General features: G+C 40.9%; 1 protein-coding gene across 6 annotated transcripts in view; it reads left to right on the plus strand.

The window, feature by feature from the left end:
* FRY (FRY microtubule binding protein) overlaps positions 1-23315 on the plus strand; it is a 425215-nt gene that overhangs the window by 199141 nt on the left and 202759 nt on the right. For all 6 annotated transcript variants that reach the window (XM_079902875.1, XM_079902874.1, XM_079902876.1 and 3 more), the window contains one exon: positions 18805-19004. In XM_079902875.1, coding sequence (XP_079759001.1) covers positions 18885-19004 — 120 coding nt within the window. In that variant the 5' untranslated portion in view covers positions 18805-18884. The remainder of the gene's footprint in view (positions 1-18804; positions 19005-23315) is intronic.

Here is a 23315-nt window from a genome sequence, read left to right on the forward strand (position 1 = left end):
GTGAAATTTTTGGATTAAAAAGTAGATTACTTGGGGGCTCCTCCTAAATGTATACAAAAACAAATACTCTAAGGGTACGATTGTTTAGAAGTTCCAATTCATAGTAAGGAAGGTAGTAGAATAAAAATAAGTGTAGTGACTCTGGAGTCTGACAACCTTGTATTTGAATGACCTTGAGCAATCTTATTTTTAATCCTTTTCATCAACTGTAAAATGGAGTTGGTAATGCCTACCTTATAAGGTTGCTGTGAGGGCTGAATGAAGTAATACATGAAAAGTACCTGGCAGAGTACCTGAATCCAGTTCCATGTCTCACTAACGTTAGTTCTTTTTTCTACCTCTTTCTCTCTTGCACTTCCGTTAAATGCTGTTTGGTAATTGGTATCTGTAAAAAGAGTGAAAAAATAAAATGATAGATACTTTTTTTCTTATTTGTATGAGGCTCTTTTAAGTAACTTTTTGTAATTGAATGACAGTCACATCATTTGAAAGGTTGATCTAATAATAGCACTAGAGACTTGAAGCTGACAAAGTGCAAATTTTCAGTTGAGTCTTGATTCCAATTTAGATCCAGGAAGAGGAAAATTGAAGAATTCTTATTACTCAAAATTCAGATACCTCCCTAGGCACACTTGTAATTGTTTTGGCCCCTTTTAGTAAAGCATAAACCAAATGCCACATGGGCACCTCAGTCAGCTCTTAAAAAAAGGCGTTATAAACCCTGGATGTGTAAGACACAGTGGTACCACGGGGGCGTCTTTGCTGGCGTTTAGCTTGCCTGAAAACACGTGGAGTGTTCATTTTGGTAATGTGGACATTTTTCTCCTTCCTGTGAAATGTTTCCGTTCATCAGTCAATTCCCCATACCATGCTGTTTTGTAATTCCAATCTATATTGCTAGAGCAAACCTTCAGTTACCCTGAGCAAATCAAAAATAGAAAATGACTTGGGTTTTGTGCTCTTCACAGCTGTGTTAGTGAAGAAAGATTTTTCACTGACCCTCATAAAATTTTTCTGTCGGAAATGATGCCCATTGAAAGATCAGTTAGTTACACTTCTATTTCGTTTTTAAGTGACTTTGCATTTTCCTTCTCAATCTCATTGGCCTAAACCTGTTTTCTTTTGAAGATAGAACACTCAACACTCACCAGTGTTGGCTCCTTCTTGGTGTTATAAATTAAGTTGTTAACAAGTGGATTTCAGCTGTGCCTTTTAAAATAATATAACTATAGATTTCAACCCAATCACTTTCCTTTACTCGTTATGTTAACAGATGTTCAGTGTTGCGTTTTCCTTAAGGGTGTATAGTTTCTCACTGACTCTTGGCTTCAAATAGGGCTTCTCTGCTGTTGGTTTTGTCTGTAAGAACTTAAGCTGTTTAAAGCTGTTCACACTTGTGGCCAAGAGATCCTGGTTCCCAAAGCAACGGTTTATCACCCACCCTGTGTTATCTTTGCTCTTGTATTTCTTTGGTTACAGGAACACTCTTGCAGCCCGGTGGGTCGGCTCCACGGGTCGTGCGTGGAATCGGAATGCGTGAACTGTTTGTGGTGAGCTGTGGAGGTCAGGCTCATGTTCCTGGAGTGCTCTAAGCAGCTTGACTAATCTGGCAGCATAGTATGTTCTTGCGGTTAAATATAGACATACAGGCACTTTGCTAGTTGTGGGTCACTGTCTTACTGTGCAGCTAAAAATTGTCCCATTGGTATGAACAGTGTTCCCTGGACGGAAGGCCTGTTTTAGTTTGTCTTCTACTGTAGGTCTTTAGTACCTGACTAAAAATACACCTTGGGCCAGAAATAAAAGAGCCCTACCTTGTGGCCGAGACACTTATGGTGGCAGAGAGCAGCAGGGTCATGGACTTGGTCATTCTGTTTTTCTGCTTTGGAACATAGTCTGTGTAACGGTTCCAGACTGTGAGTTCGGGTTCCTTTTCAGGCTCATGGAGATTACAACAGCTTGTTGGAGACGATCCTGTGTGATCAGCTTCATAAAAGGGCTTGGTAGGTATGAAAGGCTGTTAATTGTGCAGAGTGGGTAACTGGTTATTAAGTGCTGGGTGTAGGGCAGATTTTCCTAAAGGTTACCATGGATGGGGGTGGGAGGGGCACTTGCATCTCCATGCAGGGAATTACTTATAATGTCACTGTTCAGAGACAAGAATAATACCCTTTGGGGTTTCTGTTTGGGACTGCAGTGTTTCTGAGGTAAGATTTGGTCAGTTTTATACATGAGTCTGTGGAACAACAAAGCCATGATGTCATGGAATTTTTCTGTGCATTGAAGTTTCACTAAAAGATTCGATATGACTATCTGTTCTATAAAATTGCTAATCTGTAAAAATTGCTAACATGTATTTGGAAAATAGTCAATACCATCACATTTAATATTACAGCAGAGGTAGGGTTTATGCTTGATTTCTTCTAAATACTGTTGTAAATATCCTTATTTGTTTTCTTTCAAACATTGAAATTGGCCTAAAGCAGTTTTTCCTTTGCTTTTGACCCAGCCTTCTCCAACATTTTAAAAATGTTTTTTCTTTTTTATGAACTAAAAAACAGGATACCATATGTTAACCAACATTAACTGGGTCCAAATTGCATGCTGCTGCTTTTTCTTTATCCAAGTAATAGCCTGGTTACATTAGCTCTAGCATAACCTTGTAAGCAATATTGTACAGGAGTTCCAAAAATTTAATGAGAGGTAACTTCCATGACACAGAGTTAATTGCATGCATCTTGGATATCCACCATTTAACTTTCTATTTAATGAAGGTGGAGGAAAAGTTAATTTGTAAATGGTAAAGGCACAACAAACTGCTCTAATAGAGAAGAAACATTTTGTTTATTAATGATTTGGGAGATTTAATTACTGGTTAATTATTGTGCACTATCTCTAATGAGACTATTAGATATTTACATATAATACCATTCTGTTTCTAGGAATAAAATCTCTATTAGTCATTAATTTACCCCTTATGGTTTATAAAAGTGGACTGTATGTTAGGAAACTTTTTCCTCTCAAGAGATTTTTTTTTCATGTATAACAAGCATACAAGTTAAAAGACAAAACATATGGATGCATTTGGAAAAAATGCTGCATTGTAATAGGACTTATGTGAAATGCTTAATACTTTTGTTGTTTGATGTCTCTTGGAAATGTTACTGACCCTTGCTGTGTTACCACTGGACAGACCACTCCCATGCTCTGCTAGCCATCTCAACTTCTCTTTAACTCATTGTCTTTCTTGCTCACAATATATAAACTTAACTGCTAAGAGATCAGTAACAACTAATATGTTTTCTGTGAATTGGTAGATTTATCATTGCCTTAGATGATAAACTTGTGGTAGGCACGTATCAAGTGAATTTTACAGTCATTGTACAGTTCCGTAACGACTTAAGAATTTAATAAAACCTAAAATATTTTTTATTAAATGAGTTGACATCTAAATAAATAAGCACATATGAACCAGGAATTTAATAAATATTTTGATCTTGACAAAATAAAAAACTAACCAGACTATAAAGGATTTCAGTTATTCAGTTAGTTCATGGACAAATTATAGAGTTTCTATTGTATACCCTGCACTGGAAGTCCTTCTCTCACTCCAGATGTTGCAAGCATATCTTGTGTGATCATATGTATTCATAATGTATATGCATAACATCTATATTATACATGTGTATAGGTAGATTATTGCATACACATATATGTGTATATATTTTATAGTAGAATGCGTATTGTAATGTATATTATACTGATGTGTATGTATTTTTTTTGCACAGTAACATGCTTTATTTATTTATGTATTTAATTGGGGTATAGTTGTTTTACAATGCTGTGTTAGTTCCTACTGTACAGCAAAGTGATGTAGAGTTCCCTGTGCTATACAGCAGGTTCTCATTAGTTATCTATTTCATACATATTAGTGTATGTATGTCAATCCCAATCTCCCAATTCATCCCACCCCCGTATGTATATTGTTTTATGATATATATTATATTAACAAAGACATACATAGGATCGGACTCCTTTTCAAGTCCCCTTACCTCCCGCCCTGCATCATATAGTCTCCAAGGGTATCCTGAAGGGAACAGCTAAAACTTTGGTTCGTGACCTTTAATGTCAAGAAAGGGCAGTGCCTGGCCCTGCTTTCTGGTGGCCGTCCCCACACATCCAGCCTGCCCTATCTTCATTGTCACTTCAGGTTGGGTCCCTGTGTCACGCGCCCACTCATGCAGCTGCAGAAACTTCTGTTCTCTTACCCTTGATTCTGGCTTAAATATGGTTCTAATAAAGCAGTTCAAGAAGCTGGGTCTGTCCTTTTGGGTGGACCTGAGGCTACCGCCTAGACAGCAGCCTACAAATGACTGCTGTTCCTGCAGCCTCTAGAGCCTTCTTGGCCATGCCCCACAGTGGGAAACACATTTTGCGTTATGACCCAGAGCGCACACACACGGACATATCTGTGGGCACAGACAGAAACTGGAAACAAAAGTATCATGAAACAGTGCTTCGCCTCACTATGCAGGGTGTCATCGCTCTGCTGTTGTTTCTTCTACACTTTTCTATTTCATTGCAGTCATGCTGGTCAGCACCCACTCGGTTGGTTTCATGATTGAGTAACAGGTCCCAACCTGCACTTGACAAGCTCTGCTGTAAAGATTTCATAAGCCAGGCCTCCTCAACACACCATTAGTCAACTTCTCCACCAAAATGACGTGCTGTCGTCCTTGATATAACATTCTCCTCCTGGGCGTCTTGGTGCTTTATTTGTCAGTGTCCTGTTAGGTGGCAGAAAGAGCTCTCCCAGTAGACTTGATGTGAGTCTTGGGTTGAATATCAAGGTGCTAGGCTGGAGACAGTTCATGACCTTATATATCTTAATGCTTCCTTCCTTCTTAATGCAAGAACTATTTACTGAGTACTGGCTATTAAGCTGGAAAGTGAGGATACAAGAGGACTTACACAAATTCTTTGCCCTTGTTGTACTTAAGTGTAGTAGAGGAGACAGATAGAAAACAAGTACAAAATATATCACTGAATATCAAGAGGTGGCCGGCACTCTGCAGGAGGGCGAAGCTGGGTAAAGGGGATGGAGGCTGTCAGTGAGAGGATGTGCCAAGGAGTGTCTGGCCAGAAGAGCCTCTAATAAAACCAGAAGGAAGCGAGCAAGTGAGCCACCATGAGGCATCTTTTCCCCCCACTCTGCTCTCATTCTCTTCTGCCTTGAAGGCTTCTCTGACTGTATCTATCATCAGTAATTTCTAAGTCTCAGTGTCAGTGTCACCACCCCAGACGGTCCTGCCCTGACCCCCTAGTCACAGATATTGCACCCTGTCTGTCTCTCTCGTAGGATTTTTTTTCATTGGAGTATAGTTGATTTACAGTGTTTCAGGTATACAGCAAAATGATTCCGTTGTATATATGTATGTTCTTTTTCAGAGTCTTTTCCATTATAGGTTATTACAAGATATTGAATATAGTTCCCTTTGCTATACAGTAGGTCCTTGTTGTTTATCTATTTTATGTACAGTAGTGTGTATCTGTTAATCCCAAGTTTGTAATTTATCCCTCCCCTGCCCCCCTTTCTCCTTTGGTAACCATAAGCTTGTTTTCTATGTCTCTGAGTTCCCCCCTTTTCTCTCTTCAGCCCTCATAGCACTTCGATTTGTGATTCTCTTTCTGGGTGTGTTTATTATGTAATGCCTATCTCCTCCACATACCCCACGTACCATCAGCTGTATGAGGACAGGAGTCGCACCTGCCTTCCCCCACTGCAGCTGGCACACTGCTTGGAGCAGAGTGGGCTTTTAGTATATAGTTGATGACCGAATCAATGAACAAATTAACGAATGCTCTCCTAAATTCATGTGCTCGTCCATTGGCTCATCAACCTGACGCTGTCTTGTGGCACCTTGTGACTGAATGTACTAAATTTTAAAAATCTTTCAAATTGTCACTTTAAATTTATCTTTGTATTCTCCACTGAACTTTGCAGAGCACCTTATCCATATTAAGGACTCATTTGTAGCAAATTGATTAACTGATCGCATTCATAGTATTTTCAGACAAAAATATTTCTGAAATATCATAACATAACTATGAAAAAGGACACCTAGGGGAATGACATCCCACCTGTATTCACCCTTGCTGTGTGTTGTAAGTGTAAGTGCTCCAAGATACACACCATTCGGTCCAGCACAGTTAATGTGACAGGATGTAGCTGGACTTGAAATCTTAGTGAACATTCTAACTTACGTGATCAAACCTAGATTATAGATGGTGTTCAGTTTTCTTATATAATAATTTATTTTTTGAATTGAGGTTCTAAGATAGCATTGCTTCATTATTGCCCGCTATAAGGCAATAATGGAAACTTTTTACAAATGAGCCTTATCTTTTAAAAATGTTCTATTATGAAAAATTTTCAAACAAACACAAAAGGGGAAAGAGTAGTACATTATACAACACATCTCCATCACTCAGAGTTAAGTTATCAAGATTTAATCATGTTTACTTCATGTACACCATCTTTCTCTTAAGTATTTTGAATCAAATATGGGCATCACTTCATTGAATTCTATATAATCAGTATACAGTCTACAAAATATAGGTATTTTCTAACCTACCCACAATGCCATTATCATTCCTAACAAAGTTAACCATGATTCTTTGATATTACCTGATATCCAGTTCATATTCAAATTGCTTTGATTGTCATTTTTTTAAATGTCTTCCAGCAGTTGGTTTGCTCAAGTCATGATTCAAAGAAGGTCTGCTCTGTCTCCTAAGTCTCCTTTAATCATACTATTTTCATCTCTTCCATTGATTGGTAGACATTAGTGCACTTTTCTTATAAAATGGACCCAATTCTGGATTATTTCTTTTGCTTCCTTAGGGTGACATTTAACTTGTTCCTACATCCCCGTTGTTTCTTGTAAATGGATATTAACTCTGCTGTTTTGAAAACTTGATGAGGATGGACATAGGGCAAGATACAATTCCCTCTCTGCCCTGCTGCTCTGTTCTAGTGTTAGGAGACTGGGAACCCCCCTCTGCTATTCCCAGGAATACCTAGCCAACAGTTTTCAGTGCTTGGGGGGACAAGAACTCCTGCCACGGAGGGGGGGGGGATTTTGAGAAAGCTTCTAGAGTCAGTATTCTAAAAAAGTTTCTCCAACGCCTTAACCATTATAACATCTCACCAGGGAAACATATCTTGCATGACTTTCTTATTGGAAAATCGTGATGTGACAGGATTTCAGATCATCTCTGTAAGATGTAGGACCTTCCTTTCTGCTCTGATGGGCCCCATACAGGTTCCCACCTTCATTGTTTTTCTCAGAGTTGGTACAGTGGTCTTTAATTTGTGTTGTCCCTCAAACAGCCCTTTTTTTAGCCCATCCCATACAACAATATCGATCAGCATTCCTCCCAGAAACCGGCTAGCTTCAAATAGAATCCAAACTCGTTGACTTGTCATCCAAGACCTTAATTCTAATAATAAGAATTAAAAACCTACAGTTTTTTCAAGAGTCAAAGGTTTTTATTAGGATGATGAAAAAACTGTAAAGTACTGAATACTTTTAAATGATATAAAAAGTGGGTAAGGCACTGAATATTTATTATTGACATGATATAATGGCAAAGGAGAAAGACTAGAGAAGAGGAAGTTGTCATTTGGATAGAAAATTCCCCTTATTGCCTCCTTATTAAAAAATTATGCACAGGGGTTTCCCTGGTGGCACAGTGGTTAAGAATCTGCCTGCCAATGCAGGGGACACGGGTTCGAGCCCTGGGCCGGGAAGATCCCACATGCCGCAGAGCAACTAAGCCCGTGCGCCACAACTACTGAGCCTGCGCTCTAGAGCCCGCGAGCCACAACTACTGAAACCTGTGTGCCTGGAGCCTGTTCCCTGCAACAAGAGAAGCCACCGCAATGAGAAGCCCGTGCACCGCAATGAAGAGTTGCCCCCGCTCGCCGCAACTAGAGAAAGCCTGCACACAGCAACGAAGACCCAATGCAGCCAAAAATAATAAATAAATTTTAAAAAATTATGCACAGGAGGAGGTCAAGATGGTGGAGTAGGAGGTCGAGGAACTCACCTCCCTCAGTGATCTCATCAACAGTACATCTACATGTGGAACAGCTCCCGCAGCAAACCAACTGGAGACTTGGAGAAAGACAAAAACCTACATTTTTATAGGACTTAGGAGTTTAAGTTTTTCATATATATACTTGTTCAGTGATTTCATTCACACAAAGGCTGTGCACTGTGGAATCAGACGGGTGTAGTTCCATTAAGTAAGCACAGTTGTTTAATTATGCCAGGCATTGTAGTCAGTGCTTGAGATAAAGACAAGATGTGCTCCTGTTCTTGAGAATTTCTCAGTTCCTTGGTGAAGACAGAGTCTGTGCATGTGTGCTGTGATGGGGATGCGTGGTGGGCGGGTGAGGGAGGACAGGACAAGGAGAGACCCTCAGCAGATGCCTCCAGGCACCTGCCATGCTGAGCCCTCGCCTGGGTTGTGCCTTTCTCATCTCTACCTGTCAGAGTCCTACCTGTCCTTTAAGCCTTGGGTCAGATGCCATCTATTCCACAAAGTCTGGCGAATCGATGGCCTGGAACAGAGTTGATGCCTCTGTCCTTCTGGGTCTACTACAGGGTTTTGTGAAAGGCAGACTCTCAGCACCTAATGTTTTTGAAAAAATGTTGACACGAGTCCTGAATTTACAGCTCGGCATGAAGCCAGGTTTCCTCTTATGTCTACCTGGAGTGTAGGGAGTTGCCAGTCTCAGAAAGGTGGGTGGGAACCAGAGCAGAAATGGAGGTAGAACTGGAAGGGTCAGGAGTATTTGTCAAGGTTTCCTCTAGAGAGAAGACAGACAATGGAATCTCACTGGTTTATATTAATTCCAGGGAAGGCAAGTGTTGATTACTAAGTGTTTGAATAAGTGATTTTTTATACGGCGTCAGTGCATTTTTGTTTGTTTGTTTGTTTTTGCGGTACGCAGGCCTCTCACTGTTGTGGCCTCTCCTGTTGCCGGAGCGCAGGCTCAGCGGCCATGGCTCATGGGCCCAGCCGCTCCGCGGCATGTGGGATCTTCCCGGACCGGGGCGCAAACCCGTGTCCCCTGCATCGGCAGGTGGACTCTCAACCACTGCGCCACCAGGGAAGCCCGTCAGTGCATATTTTTATACAGTCATAGCATACTGGAGCTAGAAAGGACAACGAGGCCTGGCCTCTTTAAGAAGGACAGGTAAGGAGAGCAAAGACCAGTTGCTGCAGGTTCCTCTCCCAGGGACACACACAGCTGTGCTGGGACTCAGACCTTGGACTCTCCATTCAGTGCTCTTCCTCTGTTTTGCCTACAAAGCATTAACTTATTGGAGTTCATGAAGCATATCAGTTTTGCTATAGGCAAAAGGAATGAAAAACACTTCTAAGAAACACAATGTAGAAACAAAATGAAAAAAAATAGTAATGATAATAAAAACTTGCATTTTCAAAAAAACAAAAACACTTCTATCAACTGGATTAATTGGTCCCCTTTGCTTTCCTCAGAGATCTCAGTATATGGTCCCCAGGCCAGCAGCATTGGCATAACCTGGGAACTGGTTAGAAATGCAAATTATCAAGCCCTACCCCAGAGCCCCTGAATCAGGTAGGGCCCAGCCTTCCAGGAGAATCTGATGTGCAGAGTTTCTGAGCACCCCTGATTCACATCAAAAGGTAGCAAATCTTTTTCAAAGCTAACATAAAAGAATGCAAGGCCTTGTCCAATGTATCATAGATTTTAAATTAAGGAATTTCAAATTAATGAGACTTTACTGCATAAAATGAGCCATAAGAGGAAGACAGTAGAAAGGAGAAAATACAAGAAAGAGGAGAGGATGGCCAGTGAGGGCCACATGAATGAGAGCCACATGTCAGTTCTGTTCGGGAGAAGACAGAAGTTGAAATTGAGAATTATCCCGCCTCTAGCAGGTTATTCTATCTCCTTTTGGTGAGAATGGACCTTGAAATGTCAATGTAACCTCATCTTCTTTTGCTCACAGATCTTGGCAAACATTCTCTCAGGCTCTGATGACAGTACTTACTTGGAAGATCAGGGGAAAGTCCATGTAATTGCATCTTAGCAGATGACAGACATTTATAAAGGAAATCACTCAAGTGTTACTGTCATTTCTCTAAGATAAAATACTGGAAGGTAAAGGAAGAGAGAAAGAAAACAGGGCAGTGACTTGATGCTTACTGTCTCTTTACTGAACTTTTTCACTCTCTCCAAGGTGTTCAGTCTTTGGGAGACCAAAGACAAAAACGGTTTTGAGAGGCAGCAGATTGAAGTAAACACAGAGAACTGTGCCTTCAAGTTCACTTGCTTCTTCTTAGGATAACAACCAGTTAAAGGTTATATCATCAGGAAAGAATAGTCTCTAGACCTTTCTAAGGTGTGTCATTAATCAGATTTCATATATTTATATGGGTCCTCAATTCTTTTTTCTTTTAAGATTTTTTTTGATGTGGACTATTTTTTAAAGTCTTTATTGAATTTGTTACAATATTGCTTCTGTTCTATGTTTTGGTTTTTTGGCCGTGAGGCACGTGACATCTTAGCTTCCCAACCAGGGATCAAACTCACACCCCCTGCGTTGGAAGGCGAAGTCTTAACCACTGGATTGCCAGGGAAGTCTCGGGTCTTCAATTCTTGATTCTTTTTTGTACTCCTAGCCTTTCTTAGCCTCCTCTAATGCCTAAAAGATGCATTCAAGGTGAAGAAGACATACAACTGGGCATGGGACCCATGTCTGGAGGTTGTATGAGTCTTTCTAGAAAATAACCATCTATACTAATCCACAGGAAGCCTCATTCTCCAAATTACAACATTTATATTTTATCTTGTCATCCCTTGAAGTCCCCAAACTAGTTTATGCCAGGGGAAAAAGCCTTGTGGGTGGGTAAAGGGACTTACATTATTTAGTCTTCATCGCAAGCAACTGCTGTGTTTTAAGACAGGGTGATACGGGAAGCTCACAAGATATGCTGTCAGGTAAACATGGGTTCAGATCCTGAGTCAACCGCTCTGTGACCTTGGGCAGATCATGTAACCTCTTTGAACCTACATGGTCTTATCTGTAAAAGGGACATTGTTTGACCTTCTAGGATTATTTTTGAGGATTAAAGATATTAATTGTCCTAGAGATATCTTGTGAACCCTGAAACTTGAAGGAACACAATTTGAGAATTATAGAATTGAGAGCTAAATAGTGTAAGAGAAAACAGGAATGTATTTAATGAACAAAAATGGGAGGAACATTTCACATTATTAGAACTTTATGGAAATTAATTAAGCAGAACTTAACATGTCATTGAATATATTTCTCTTCCAAGGCAAAAATTATTTCTGAGTATTTTTGCCTAGTAGTCTTTTATTGACCTACTTTGAAATATATACTATTATTTAGGAATCTTCTATCCCTTAAATATTTTTCTGTTGCTCAAGCTAATTGTTTCTTCTTATCCCAATATCTTTCACTTCTCCTTTTTATTTATTTATTTTTGGCTGCATTGGGTCTTCGTTGCTCTGTGCAGGCTTTCTCTAGTTGTGGCAAGTGGGGAGCTACTCTTTGTTGTGGTGCGCGGGCTTCTCATTGCAGTGGCTTCTCTTGTTGCAGAACACAGGGTCTAGGCACACGGGCTTCAGTAGTTGTGGCACACGGGCTCAGCAGTTGTGACTCGCGGGTTTTAGAGCGCAGGCTCAGTAGTTGTGGCGCACGGGCTTAGTTGCTCCGTGGCATGTGGGATCTTCCCAGCCCAGGGCTCGAACCCATGTTCCCTGCATTGGCAAGTGGATTCTTAACCACTGTGCCACCAGGGAAGCCCTCCACTTCTTAATAATACTCTTCAGAGGAAAATAAATCATCTGATCATAGTTGGAGGGTTTTTTCCTTTTGTCCTAATTTACTTTCCATGACCTTCAGGGTTTCTGGTCATTTTGAGTACTTGCAGTCCCTTTAAAATGCCATTTCTTAAGCACCCTCATAAATGCATTAGTGGACAATTTATTATTGGTCTATACACAGTGTGACACGTTCTCACCGTAGCTGCGTCATCCTTGGTTTACGTTTTATGCAATGTTCCTGTAATCCCAGTAAACAAAATAAGTCTTACAGGAAAGGAGGGATTGAGGGGGGGACGTATGGCCCTAAAGAAGGACCCAGTTCTTGGTTACAAAAGGGGTTTGCTCTCCAAACCTCTAAAATGAGCGAGGCACCGAGAACTGGCAGAAAGAATAATGTATACCCAACTGTGAACAAAGAAATCTAATCAGTTTACTCCTATTTTGAAAGATAAGGTTACTTAGATCTCTAGAAAGTAAAGTTGTTTAAATAGACCTTCATTTCTAGGAGGAGTACCTACTTTGAACAGTTACTACATACTATCTCAGGATACTTTAAAAAAAAAAGTAAACCATTTTCTTTTTCAAATGCTCACGGTGTGGTTCCAGTAATGGAAACGTCAGAGGAAGCATTGAGTGTTTTGAAAGCTGGCTCTTTGCTTGTCTGTCTTTGTAAGCTGCTGAAGAGCTGGCAGAGATGCCCCCTTTTCTGAGTCCTGTACTTTGTGAAGGAGGTGAAGAAGCCGTGTGTCTGGTCAGCATTTTGATTCATGCCCTTCACAGGCTGGTTAAAACTCTCATTTCCAATCCAACTGACACAGATACAGGCAGGCCACAGGGATGGATCAGAAAAGCAGACCCTGCCTGAGGCAAGCGCTCTGGGTTTTCTGGACACCAAGAATGCACGTGTCTTTCATCCCTCTCCACAACAGTTGTAGACTGTAACATCTAAGCACCTTTGGGCAGATAGACAAGAGCAGGTTCCTCTGTTTGCTCACTCAATTTAATTTTCCCTTCGTCTTTTAGCATATATTGCAATCTAACACACTTTGTGTGTGTGTGTGTGTGTGTGTGTGTGTGTATACACACACATGAAATTGCTGATTATATGACCCTGCCTCAGTAAACTGTAAACTCCATGAGGGCAGGACCCATCTGTTCACAGCTATCTTCCCAGTGCCTAGAACAGAGCCTGAAGCCTCAGCCCTCATTCGTTAAATATTGGTTGAAGTGAATGGGTGAAAGCATGAATGGATGGTAGGCTATAACGAGCGATGGTATTAACGTGTCTGAAAACCTAACTGAGAAAAACAGTTGCTCTCCTGTAACATAGATCGCCACTTCTAGCCTCTGGGGCACTTACACAGGGAAACTCGTTACAGCCTTTCCTTTCCTTAGTGTCACAATAAAAATGTGGCTGCACCATGCGTTTTGGAGCTGTTTGTGCTGGTGTTGCAGTTAGGAGGTTAGGAATTCGTGGAAATGTGGGTAACTCAGGGAAATTGTACTGAAGACCGTAGCCAGCTAAGAGCAGTCAGGCTAAAAATTAAGGTATTAGTTGATGAAATTAGGGGAAAAAGAGTCACCCTCAAAAGATCATCACTTGCGGTCAGAAATAGATCTAATAAAGAGGTAACGAATGGGCCGCAAAAGCCTAAAAGAGACTTCTAACAGATTAAGGAATGGAGCCTGCTGGATAGAAGAAGTAGACACCCCGTAAAAGGGGGAAAACGCCTCCTGAAACCATCCAGCAGAACCAACTGAAACAGAATTTAGCATGAAAGTAATAAAATAGCATCAACAAAACCCATTTAAGACCAAAGAAGAATTAGAACATGTTTCCTCCGAGATTAAAATGTAAATGGGAAAATATAAGCAAAGCAAATTTCCAAAGATTCAGTAGTTAGAGGCCTGATTAATATCTGAAAGTGATGCTCTTCTCTTCAACCCCGCCTCAGCTCCCCACCCGCCCCTAGGAACACCGGTTTCAGTGACTTTCTAGGGACATTGAGCTGTTGTGTGAAAATAGGAAGATGAGATGAAGAAAAGGAGAGAGGATAAAGGCAGATGGAGTTGAAGCTTAAAAATCCATCACATACGAGAAATTTAAATGAGAAAAGTGTTTACTCCAAGTTAAATTGTTCCTTCGACTTGTGTTTAGGTGGGGAAGAGGAGATGATGGCCTGTCAGGACCCTTTTATCCTGAGGGATCCGTATTTCCAGAGGTCCCACGTTAAGAGGATGTTGACCATCCAGAGGAGCTGGGTGGACTGGGGCAGAGCCCAGTGGAGGGCAGGGCCTAGACCCAGCCAGTGGAGGAGAAGGGAGTGACCGGACCCTAGAGTGTAGACAGGCTTCTTGCCCGGCTGGATAGAAAGCAGGGAAAGCAGTGGAGGGGAATAGACTCAAACTGTAGGGTGCCCTCAGGGCCCACGGGGGATTGCTTCCAGGAGCCCTGCAGATTCCAAAACCCGTGGATGCTCAAGTCCCTTATATAAAATGGTGTAGTATTTACATATAACCCACGCCCATCCTCCCGTATATTTTGGTTCATCTCTAGATTACTTATAATACCTAATACAATGTAAATGCTATGTAAGTAGTTGTAAGTACAGTCAATGTAAATACTGTGTAAATAGTCGCCAGCCCGTGGCAAATTCAAGTCTTGCTTTTTGGAACTTTCTGGATTTTTTTTTTTTAAATCATTTTCCATCCAGGGTTGGTTGAATCCACAAATGCAGAAGCAGAGGAGACAGAGGTCAGACTGTAACCGCCTGCATTTGCAGAGCTGAAAAATGGGGCCTTAGTGTGGCAATTACTGAGTTGGTGGTTGGTGTATATGTTTCGATGAAAAAGAAGTTTTAGTTAAAAATCAGACCTATGAAGAAATAGATTTAATTTTTGAGAGCAAAGTTTACCCGTTAATATACCAAAACGTTTTTAGTGTTTTCCTTTTGAAATGGAAACCTTTTGCAAATTTATATCGTTCTTTTTCCTCACCTTCTCAACTACAGGACTAGATGTTGAACTTATTCTAACCTTTCCACGGGACTCAGGGTTATCGTCGTGAACGCTAATCATGACAGCCTGCAGAAGGGAGATATCCTTGCCCGCAGTGTCCTATTCTGTGGCCCTGTACTAACTGGCTTCGGGCAACTGCATTTTTAAGTTCTGCTGGCTTTTCAGAGTTGTGCCTTTTTTTCTTCTTCTGCTGTTAGTGCATCTACCCATAGATGTTGTACCTTTCCCTTGTAACTTTCTGTTTCCAGACTATTATGAACTTAGAAACGAGACAGTTGATCTTAATTATGTGTAGATTAAGGGCAAGCAAGTGCTGAGGGAGGAGATAACGATTTTTTTCCAATGGTAGTGATCTAATGTTTAGTGTGAACTATGACTAAATTTCAAGTACCAGGAACATGTATTTTCTGCTTCTCAACTATATTTGGTAACAATCTATAACTTGAGTCACTGAAAGGTGCCATGAAAATTATCCTAACAAAAAGCTAGAATTTGTTATGAATTATGGTGGGAATGAAGAGGGCTTTCTAAAACTTGGGAGTGGGTCTGGTTCAAGGACACTTACCCATTAACTCTCACGGCATCTCCATCTGCCCAGCTGGTCTGTTTGCAGCCAGAATGATGGGCACCCTCTCCCTGAGTCGCTTTCAGCTCTGACACAGGGCTCCGCTGGGCTTGTGTAGTTCCAGCTCGCTAAGGCTGTGCACACAGACTTTTGTACTCACGAAGATGTCTGGGCTTTGAGGTATTGGCAGATACCATTTTTTATGATAGCAGTGAATTGGTACTTTGGCCTTTTAAATGGAAGAGTTGTCTGGGAGACATTCTGATACCTGCATTTCAGCTCTTCTGGTTGAAGATGCAGCTTTGCAGGAGGACTGCTGCAGGTCACTGTTAGGAAAATTCTCTCACTATACTTAGGACTTTTAAGCCCCAGAGTCTTATGATGATGGATCTGGTCTTGCAGTTGTATCCCATCAACCTGATTATTGCTGTCTTCTAGAAATGGATTAAGTCCTGTGGAAAACTAAGGGGAATAAAAAGTCCTCCACTTAGACTTCTTCGGTTTCTGTTTCAGTCTCAGTCCTGTGGCACAGTGCCCTTGATACATTAGAAAGATATCTCGTGGAGATCCCACGTCCTTCTGTAGGTTGGACCTGGGAGGCTTCCTACTTCCACCAGGTTCTTGCACTTAGGGTGGGAGGTAAGGCAGAGGAATGGACTTCATTTGCATCACCTGATTTTGAATATGCCCTTTAGAATTAATAGTACCTTTCAGTAAGCTGCAAGGAGTGCCGTTTACTAATGACTCTTCACTGCAAATGTTTCACCCTGTTCCTTTCAAACTGTGACCACTGATTCTTCTCATAGTCTTCCCTCCTTACGAATCATGTCAAGACATACAGAAATAAAGTTAGATGTCATTTATTTATTTAAAGAGATTTATTAAGTATTACCTGTGCGAAGAACTCTGTATTAGATCTGGGAGGCTACAGTCTTGTGCGGGGACACAGAAAAGTATGTGGTTCAGTTACAGAGCCAACCCTCAGCAGAACTGCGTGACTAATTGATAATGACTTCACTTTTCAGCCATCTCTGGAGCCTTCCTTAGGTCATGCAGGATGTACAAGGCCAAAGCGCGAGAGTTAAATGTTTAAACCTTGTCAAACAGACTGACCAGTGAGGATGGGCCTGGTGGAGTAGGTTTCATGGAGATGAGAGTAAGAGTGGTTCTGAAAGGCCAGGAGGATTAGATGAGCAGAGAAGAGTGGAAAGCAGCAGCGGAGGGACAGCAGGAAGGCGCAGGTGAGAACGGTGCACACCTGGGCCAGCAGGGCCATCAGCACGACTTGGGTGCATTCATACCAGGCCATGTGTTTGAAGCAGGATGAGGAGAATCGAGAGCCGTTGAACATTTTGAGCAGAGATGTGTTCGAATTAAGCTGAAGGAAGACTCGTTTGGTATGTGAAATGAGTGGAATTAAGCCAGCAGTGGGGCTGCTGTAATAATCTAGCCGTAGGTTTCCAAAGGCCTAGACTAGGATGGAGCTAGTGAGAATGGAGAAATGAGAAAATGGAATCGTATACAACCGATTTTATTTTATTTTTATAACTTGAGAGGCCATATTCTTAAAGTTTAGTGGTAGTTGAGATATGGGAAGACCCTCCAGATGTAAGGGAGTCCCCAACTGTATGGCAGGTTAAATGAAGTGGAGAGGAGGGGATGTTAGGAAAGAGTAAGAAAGATGACAGAGAATCTACATGACGTGAGAACACGCTGGTAATTCCATAAAATTAATACAATTAATAAAATTTTTGCCTGGCTTCCTCAGAATTTAGCTTGAGATAGAAAGAAGTTTAAGAGAAGGCTTGAATTTATTTGTAGTTTTGAGAAAAGTGTGTTCAGTTTTCATGGAGAACTTTTTCCCTCCTTTATTATCGATGACATTCCCCCATTCTCTTGACACCCAAACCAATGTCCAAACTGGACAGTGGAGGGCAGGGCCTAGACCCAGCCAGTGGAGGAGAGGGTAGTGACCGGACTGTAGACAGGCTTACTAGCCCGGCTGGATAGAAAGCAGGGAAAGCAGTGGAGAGGAATAGACTCAAACTGTAGGGTGCCCTCAGTGCCCACGGGGGATTGCTTCCAGGAGCCCTGCAGATTCCAAAATCCATGGGTGCTCAAGTCCCTTATATAAAATGGTGTAGTATTTACATATAACCCATGCACATCCTCCCGTATATTTTAGTTCATCTCTAGATTACTTATAATACCTAATACAGTGTAAATGCTATGTAAGTAGTTGTAAGTACAGTCAATGTAAATACTGTGTAAATAGTCGCCAGCCCGTGGCAAATTCAAGTCTTGCTTTTTATTTTTCTTCACTCCTCTCCTTAATCTCTGTATCCAGTCACCCAAACTATCTAGTTTTCCTTCTAATAGTCTACTTTATCATCGTCCTCTCCTCAGCATACCTAATGCCTGTCACCTAAGCTCACCTACTCTCATATTTCTTTCATTGAATATTGTTAACTGACCATCTTACAGGTACTTAGGTGGAAGGGGCTAGTCCTTGTTAGAATTCAACATGTCAAAGGGTAGTCAAAAGTAGGGAGACATGAAATTTTCATTTATGAATAAAAAAATCTTTTTCTGTAACTGTCAAAGCAGTGGTCCGTCTGCTGCATCCTGAAAGGAGGCCACTGACTGGAGATTCTGCTAATGGCCTCTGTTCAGGATCTGATCCAAGTAGGGAATCTGCACATTTTATAAAGGATGGGGAGGGGCATCCCGACTTGAACCGAAGGATGGTGAGAGGGGAACGAACCCGCACCTTGGATGGCATAGATGGCAGTGCGTGAGCCTTTTATCCTTCAAGAGGGGCATCCCTTTCAGGAGCAAGAGCCAGCTGGGCTTCTGAAAATTGGTTCTTGGAAACTTCTGGAAGGGACGACCCCAGAGTCTTTTCCATTATTAGAATGAATCAAGAAGACAGAATGCCCCTGGTTATCAGGCAAACCAGGACAAGGAATCATTTGTTTTCCCCTGTGCATTTTCTTAGTCCGTTTCCCTGGAACGTAAAAAAGAAGCTAAAAGCATCCTAAATGTTTTAGGATTTCTCAGCTGTATTATGTCTTTGCAACACAATTTACCTAAAGCAATGAGGTAACCAGAAGTATTTCAAGATATATACGGCATAACACACACTTATATAATCAAAATAGTTAAATCCTAACTCCATAAGGCCAGGTTATGATGTTGAGTACATCATTCTTCGTGTGATTCATATCCTTATATTTATGGTTTAACATAGCCAATCTGAATATTGATGATGTTATTTTCAGCCAGTGAGAATATCCATTCTGTTTTTTAGCTTCTCCAGTTGGCAACGGTTATATCAAGCCTCCAGTTCCACCCGTATCTGGCACACAAAAGGAGAAAGGGCCACCAACCATGGTACCCATCAGTGTGGACCCAGACAGCAAACCTGGAGAATACGTCCTCAAGAGTTTATTTGTCAACTTCACCGCTCAGGCTGAGCGCAAGATTCGAATCGTTATGGCAGAGCCCCTGGTGAGTACGCACAGGAGACTTGCATCTTGTTAAATTCATCTTGACACTGAATATAGCTTTTACAGCTCTGAGAAAGGATGGATGGCTTTTCCCCTAGTTTCCAAATGTTTGATACCATAGGTAATTTTTAAAAGATAATAGTTCAGTTTGCTGATTTAAGAAAAAAATTGTGGATGCAGGACTTCAAAACAGTCCTTAGCCAATACAGTTCAGCAGCGCGCTTCACCACTGCATTTAGGACAAATAAGCATAATTCCACGTTAAGCCTAATTTAACGTTATTCATCATAGAAAAATCGTGTTCCTAGCCTCTGCTGTGTCATATACTTTAGTCAAAATCTTTTGTCCTATTTTTAAAGTAAAAGAAAAAAAAAAAATCGTCATTCTTCAAGGGCTGGCCTGAGCTCCCAGTCTGAGAACATATGGTCTCAGTGACATCTTATCCGAGGAAATTTTTTGGTGAGTCATTCAGAAATACCACTCTGTTATCTGAAAATTGGAAGACCGGAAATTCTTGACTCAGTTACCTTTAGGTCCATTCTTAGATAGATAATGCCCTTCAACGTCAGTAGTCAGTATCTTTCTTTGCAAATGATTCTGCTGCAAAATAAGGCTTGTGGCTTTCGTCTTACGTTCATTACTTCAACAAGGGCTCTAAGGACAGTGTGCTAAATCTCCAAAGGACAGTCAGAAAGGAATAAAGTCCAAATGGAAGATTCAGATTACTTGTTTTCTGACCTTGGTAGGCCACACACAATAAGAGAAAGGGAAGGAATTCAGAGTGACGCAGCTCTTTGTATGAAGCTTGGCTTTGTACCTCCTGTGAGGAGACTGGGACAGGAGAAGAGGTCTGGAGTTGGCTTTAAGGCGGGGGTCCCCAACCCCCGGGCTGCTGAGCTGTCTCGTTAGGAACCAGGGCCGCACAGCAGGGGGTGAGCAGCGGGTGAGCCAGTGAAGCTTCATCTGCGGCTGGCTCCCCACTGCTCGCACTACCGCCTGAACCATCCCCTGCCCCCCATTTCTGTGGAAAAACTGGTTTCTACGAAACCAGTCCCTGGTGCCAGAAAGGTTGGGGACTGCTGCTTTAAGACATCATAGCTTAAAATAATTGAATGTAATAGTGAGCCCACCGCCCAAGTCTCAAAAAAATACGTAACGGATGATATTCGACATCATCTGTTAAAAATAACCTTTATAAGAATCACAATTTCAGGTTTGGGAATCAAAATTCAAGAATATTTAAGTGTATGGTTGCCCGAAAGTTACAAACTTTGCATTTTAACGTTTTTATTAGATCAGTGAATACTAACTTCCTATGAAGGAAAATGTTTTCTTGGTTTTACAGTTTAAATCATTTATAATAAATGAAACCTTAGTACTGTACCTTTTCCCCATTCACCCGTGTTTTTGTGTTTTTAGTACTCTTGCTACGAATAATAGCTAATATTTCTGGGGCACTTACTATGTGCCAAGCACTGTGCTTAACTTATGTCCTTTAATCTTCATGATGACCTTAGGTAGGTAGTATTTATATCCCTGTTTATAGATGGGAAAAGCTAGCACAGAGAGGGGAAAGTAATTGCCCAAGATCACACAGCATTGATTTGATTTCAAGCTCGTTCTCTTCAGAGCCCACCTCGGAACCATCCTACACTCTACTGCCAGTCATTTTCATGGAAAGAACCTTCTTTCACTTTTTTAAACAAGCCAATACAGGGATCCCCATAACTTGAGTCCAAAACACGTGCCCAAATTGCCATTGCTCCAAACAGTCCCGATCCCTGGGACCCTCTGAGCTCCTTGAGAGGTGCTGAGGCAGCCCAGGCCCCCTCCCCCTGCCAGTGCGGGTCGGGAGCCACCTGGGTTCCAGAGATCATGGGGGGAGTTAAGGAGGAGAGAGTTGGGAAGGCACAAAAAAGAATCGTTTCACTCCTTGACAGTGGAACAGTGCCAAAGTAGCAGGCCAGGGCTCTCTGAAATTGTGTATTACGGTGGATTTTCCCAAGAAACTGGGAAGTTGTACAGTAGTGGAAAGAGGTGCTTGAAAGGCTAGATCCTGAGCCATCCCTGTTTCCAAAATAATCGTTTAGATACTGTTACTTAAGAATTTATGAAGTAAAATAGTTTAGGTTTAACTTTTTCATCTTTAGTTTACTCAGTTTGGCATGTGTTCGCATGACAGTTTTCTTCCTGGAGTAAACATCATGTCTGAAAAAGTAACATGTACCACAGCTTTCTTTTAATTAGAGGTAGCCATTTGTGTTCCTTTCTGTGAGACAAAGGTCCCCAAACAAGAAAAATGGAAAAGAAAAAGTGCAAGTCCTCTTCATCAGCAAATTTTCATTGTGTGCCCAGGGTGAGAGAGTTTATTAGATGCTGATGGCCAAGTAGATGGACATTGTGTTTTTAGCTGAAGAAATGTATTCAATCAATTTTCAGTATCGTTGCTTTTTATAAAAAGAGACTATTTACTCCCCTTGTATTTTTTGGCAGAGATGTAAGCTTCTGTGCCATTTCCATTTCTTGTCTGCTGAAAAGCGCTTAGTAATTTTTGCCCTTGTATTTGCTTCCTTATGGGGCAATAAATGTGAGTAGATTCTGTGGCTTGTTACCTGATTCTAATGTAAATGTGCATTTGGCATTTGTTCTGTAGCCATAGCGAGAAGAGGTGTTATTTTTGATGCATGTGTAGTACATTTAAAGGGAACTCCAAATACATGTGCCCTACTATTTCTTTTGCTGAGGTTGGCTTTATTTAGAAAGATGTTGAATCCTTTAAAAACCTGGATTTAGGTGGGCTTGTATCATATCACAAAGTTGTATTCTGTTATCTCTAATATAATTAAAACCTGTATGGAATAGCAAAGGTAATTTTTAAAAATTTTGTAGTATAGATTTATTATCTATGGGGCTACTCAGGAATCTGTATTTTTCAGTTTTATGTAAAAAACTGAGTCCTTCAGAATTCCACATCAGTTAGACTGTGTGGGATCAATTATATACAATATTAAATTAAAGTTGTATTTACGAATTACCAGTATCCAAATAGGTAACTTAAATGGGGAAGAAAGGACAGGAACAAAAATGTTCTACCAAAATAAAATATTAGATATTTTTCTTGTTAAACATCTTTCACTGGTTCAGCAGTATTGTTCTTTGTATCCAAAAGATGCTCAGATCATATTCATTAATATTTATGGATAAGTCAATAATTTTATTCTATTTTTGTTGCTTCATGGGGTCATTTGATAGCATTTGCTTTTGGTTGGTACCATTATTTCACCTTTCCCAAGCGAAGTGTTTTAAACAAGGTAAATTGGGTCATCTGTATCTTCTTTATATTTTTATTTCAAAACAGAAAAAGTACAGAAAACAATGTAACAGATGCTTTCCCTCTTGCCTCCTACTCCTTTCTTCTGGTTTAAATTTTCTTTTTCCCAAAGTATATCTTTTTGTAGTTCTTTAAGTAACAGTCAGTGGGTGGGAAATCACTCAGTCTTGTTTATCTTGGATGCCCATATCTTCCCCTCAATTATCAGTGATAGTTCAGCTAGGAATAGAATTCTAGTTTGACATTTATTCTCCTTCTAGACTTTTGACAATCTATTTCACCATGTTGCCTCAAGCATTGCTGTTGAAAAGTCTGGTTGATTTGCTATTTGTTTGTGGATTATTTACTTTTTTCTCTGTTTGCTTTTATGGTTTTTTGCTTTGTGTATAGTGTTCTGCAGTTTCACTACATTGTGTGCTTAGATGTGGATTTATTTATTTTATATATATATTTTTTTTAAATTTTATTTTTGGCTGCACACAGGCTTTTCTCTAGTTGAGACGAGCGGGGGCTACCCTTCGTTGCAATGAGCGGTCTTCTCATTGCAGTGGTTTCTCTTGTTGCAGAGCACGGGCTCTAGGCGCACAGGCTCAGTCGTTGTGGCACACGGGCTTAGTTGCTCCGTGGCATGTGAGATCTTCCCGGACCAGGGCTCGAACCCGTGTCCCCTGCATTGGCAGACGGATTCTTAACCACTGCACCACCAGGGAAGACCCTGGATTTATTTTTATTTTCTTGTTTGAGACGCATGTTTCTTGAATTGAGGGTTCATATCTTTCATCAGTTCTGGAAAATTCTTAGCCATTAATTATTTGAATATTGCCATTTCTCCACTTGTCCTCTTCTCTTTTTCTGGCATACATATTAGATGTACATTGGACCTTCTCATGATATATTACATACCTTTTTACCCTTTTATTATTTCTACCTCTCTGTCTCTGGCTACTGCATTCTGAGTAATTTTCTCAGGTCTATCTTCAA

The sequence above is a fragment of the Stenella coeruleoalba genome (assembly GCF_951394435.1).
Source record: "Stenella coeruleoalba genome assembly, chromosome: 18".
NCBI classification, from domain to species: Eukaryota; Metazoa; Chordata; class Mammalia; order Artiodactyla; family Delphinidae; genus Stenella; species Stenella coeruleoalba.